Source organism: Dendroctonus ponderosae, unplaced genomic scaffold, assembly GCF_020466585.1.
Source record: "Dendroctonus ponderosae isolate FM_Combo_2020 unplaced genomic scaffold, Dpon_F_20191213v2 Dpon_F_20191213_12, whole genome shotgun sequence".
Lineage (NCBI taxonomy): Eukaryota > Metazoa > Arthropoda > Insecta > Coleoptera > Curculionidae > Dendroctonus > Dendroctonus ponderosae.
The window spans coordinates 1632392-1635791 of NW_026017316.1; the positions used below are offsets into that span (position 1 = coordinate 1632392).

General features: G+C 45.1%; 1 protein-coding gene across 1 annotated transcript; it reads left to right on the plus strand.

The window, feature by feature from the left end:
- Positions 1–574: 574 nt before the first annotated feature.
- On the plus strand, positions 575–3400 carry LOC125503080 (TOX high mobility group box family member 4-like; the record flags this gene model as incomplete). Its single annotated transcript, XM_048662859.1, is given in 6 exon segments — positions 575–710; positions 803–982; positions 1045–1254; positions 2603–2779; positions 2940–3118; positions 3257–3400. Coding segments are annotated over 6 exon segments (949 nt in total), but the record flags the coding sequence as incomplete, so codon positions are not given.

Genomic DNA, 3400 nt, shown 5'->3' on the forward strand with positions numbered 1-3400 from the left:
AAAAACTCAGTTCTAGGCTAGTTTTTGCAACTTGAAACGCGTGAAAAAATTTTAAAAAATTTTCCAGGGCTTCAACTGGCAAATCCAAAAAGACAGCACTTTCTGTCAATTTTGGCGATTTTTCCCGAAAACTTCCCAAACTCGTTTTCAATGCTGATTTTCGGACATTTGCTCCGCACCCCATGCATAAAAATAATTGCAATTTTGTTCAAGCCCTAAGCGGGCGCACATTTTTCAAAGAAGGCAGTTTGTTGCCAAATCTCCCCAGTTTTCCGGCAAACTACGAAAACCGGTTTTCCAGGAGCAATCTTTCAACTAACGAATGAAAGAAAACCAGTGAAATTTTGCGCCGAGCCTCAACAAGTGCACGCTTTTCACTCCTGTTCCAAAAAGCGCACAAAAAAACGTATTTAGTTTGGCCTGTTTTGCGAATTTCCCTAAAAAATGCCAAAAATCAAGTTCCGCGCAGCTTTGGCGAAACGGCAGCGCTGGCGGTTGTTCCCCGGCAAGCTGGCGCCAGTGGCGCCATCTGTGATCAACTTAGTCTAATAACTGTCATTTTGCGTTGTTCCAGGCCCGTATCAGCCTATGCGCTCTTCTTCCGCGACACTCAAGCGGCCATCAAGGGCCAGAACCCGAACGCCAGCTTTGGCGAAGTTTCGAAAATTGTCGCCGCCATGTGGGACGCGCTGGACTCCGAACATAAAAATGCAAGTTTCCGTCTTTGTCCCACGCGCTTGCAACTGAATTAACCTTTTTTTTCTTCTTCTTCTTCTTCTCCCCCAATTCTTCCTCCTGTTAGGTGTACAAGAAGAAAACCGAGGCGGCCAAAAAGGAGTATCTGAAGGCGTTGGCGGCCTACAGGGCCAGTCTGGTGTCGAAAGGGGCGGGCGACGGCGACGGCGGCCCCCTCTATGGAAACTACGGCAACTATGCAGCCGGCCCGCCCGGTGGCTCCCCCTATGGCGGCTACCAGCCCCAAGTGAGTGGCAAAAGCGGGGTTTATTGACTGATTTTTTTTTGTTTTTTTTTTGGGGTTTTTAGGGCGCCATTCCGTCGCCCCCGATCTCGTCGGGCGGCCACACCCCGCCCTCGCAGTCCCCGATCAATAAGAAGCCGCCTTCGATGATGGGCGGCATGGGCGGGGCCTCGCCCGCCCATCCGGGCATGATGCCGTCGCCCATGGGCGGCCACATGACGATGCAGCAGCACATGCAGCAGCAACAGCAGCAGCACAGTAGTTATATGCAACAGGTAGGGGAGCTGGGGGTTTTTTGCGGGCAGCGGCAACGCCGCCTGCCCAACTAGGAGCGGCTAATTGACAAGCGTCTAGGTATACCTGTCACTTCTATCGATTGCGCCGATTCGAACCAATCAAATATCGATTTGTATCGTTATCGAACGTATCGTTGACAAGTTCGACAAATCAGTTAAGACGATTTAAGGTTAGGTGGTTTTGTTTATTGTTTGATGATGATTATTTTATAATTTGTCGAGATAAACAGGCGCGAGTCCGCCAATCATGCATTTCGAACCTTATATAAGCTCTAGATAAAAATGGCAAACAAATAGTATCGTACAGAAATTCATAGGTAAATTTTATACGCTCTTGGCTAGTAATTTTTAATTTTTTAAGAGGGATTGTTTGAATTTTCTGAAACAAAAATAATAGCATTGCCTTTATATTAGCACAAAGAAAGACAGTGATAATTATGAGTATTTCTTAATTTATAACAATTTCCAAATTATTTATTCTGAACAACTTAAATGGGTATGAGATTTTGTATTCGTCGTATTTAATTAAGCAACTTAAACCATTAAATAAACCTCCTGAAAAGTTTGGTTTATTGCATTTTGACAGTATATTGAGTATTCTTACATACATCGATACATTTGTATGGATAGTTTTCAAATTACTAAATACATTCCATAGATTTATTTGTCGGTAAAACTTATAATAAACATCACCCAAGTGGCAATAGTATTCTTTTGCTCAATATTTCTTGACTCTTACAATAGTAATTTTATATTTTCTGTTACTTTAAAATTAAAAAATCGTTGATAATCGTTTTTAATTAAATTGGCACATTGCACATAGGAAAATAACTTAAGCCAACTATCTGTTTGCTCAATAATACATTTTTATTATTAAAACGCCCCATTTGGTGTACATAATATATAGAGTAACGTTAAAAAACGCATCGTTAAGTTCTTCTGAATCAAACTTTATAAGTCCAATAATTTTATCAATATTAATTAAGTTAACACAGTCAAAGTCCAACAATAGATTAATAAAATCCAAAGAGTTTACGGTTACAACAAAATACCGGGAAAAAATCACCTAACCTTACACAGTCTTAAATCATAAGAAACCGCTGGCTATACCTAGACGCTTGTCGGCTAATTGTAGCCCCCTTGGGGTACATTGTTGCCAGATTTCAGCTGATTGGAGGCGTTATTGTATATATTATATAAAAGAAATTCTAAATTTCAATAATTATCCAAATTCTTTTATTGAAAAATGTTTTAACGAAATAGAATTCCCACGAACAAAACAAAATCAATCGCTTCTCTAACCTAAGTTCACCTGCTTTGGTTGCAGCAGCAGCAGCAGCAGGCGCAGCAGCAGGCGCAGCAGCAGCAGCAACAACAGCACATGCCGCTCAGCCCCCATCAAGTGCCGGTGTCCCCCCACAATGCGCACATGCAGCAACAGCAGCCCCAACAGCACATGAGCCCCCCACCAATGGGGGGATCGAGCTCCCCGCCCGTTTCACAGGTTAGTGGGTTTCGGCACAGGCGCTGCGCGCCCCAAATTTCCCCCGGTTCGCGCGGCGCCATCTGTTGTCCAGCACCGGCCCCCCCCNGTCCCGCATGTCGCATCCCGGGCGCCATCTGGCGGCCGACAATTCGCAACTGAAAATAGACTGTGGTTTTAGGCTGGCGGTCCGCCATCAGCGCCCCCTACACAGCAGCCGCAACAACAGACCATCGGCCAGGGCGGCATGAGGTCGCAGCCGAACTCCTGCATGCGTCACGGATGCACCAATCGGGCCGTCAGCAGTCCGGAGTGGGAGGAAGAGTACTGCAGTAACGAATGTGTCATCAGCCATTGCCAGTAAGTCAGTTCACTGTCATTAATGTCGTCCGCCACTGTCACAACAGGGTGCTGTCATGTCACATGCGTCACCGTGACAGTGACAGAGGGCGCGGTTCAGTAGTGGTAGCACACTAATGGGGCGTGGTCTGTTTGCAGGGACGTGTTCGCGGGCTGGGTGGACGATAACAAGAACCAGCAACAGAACTTCTCGACAGTGAAATAAAATGTCGCCGTTACGTTAAACAAATAATAAATAGCAATACACAGACACACACACACACATTACCCGAATAATTAAGA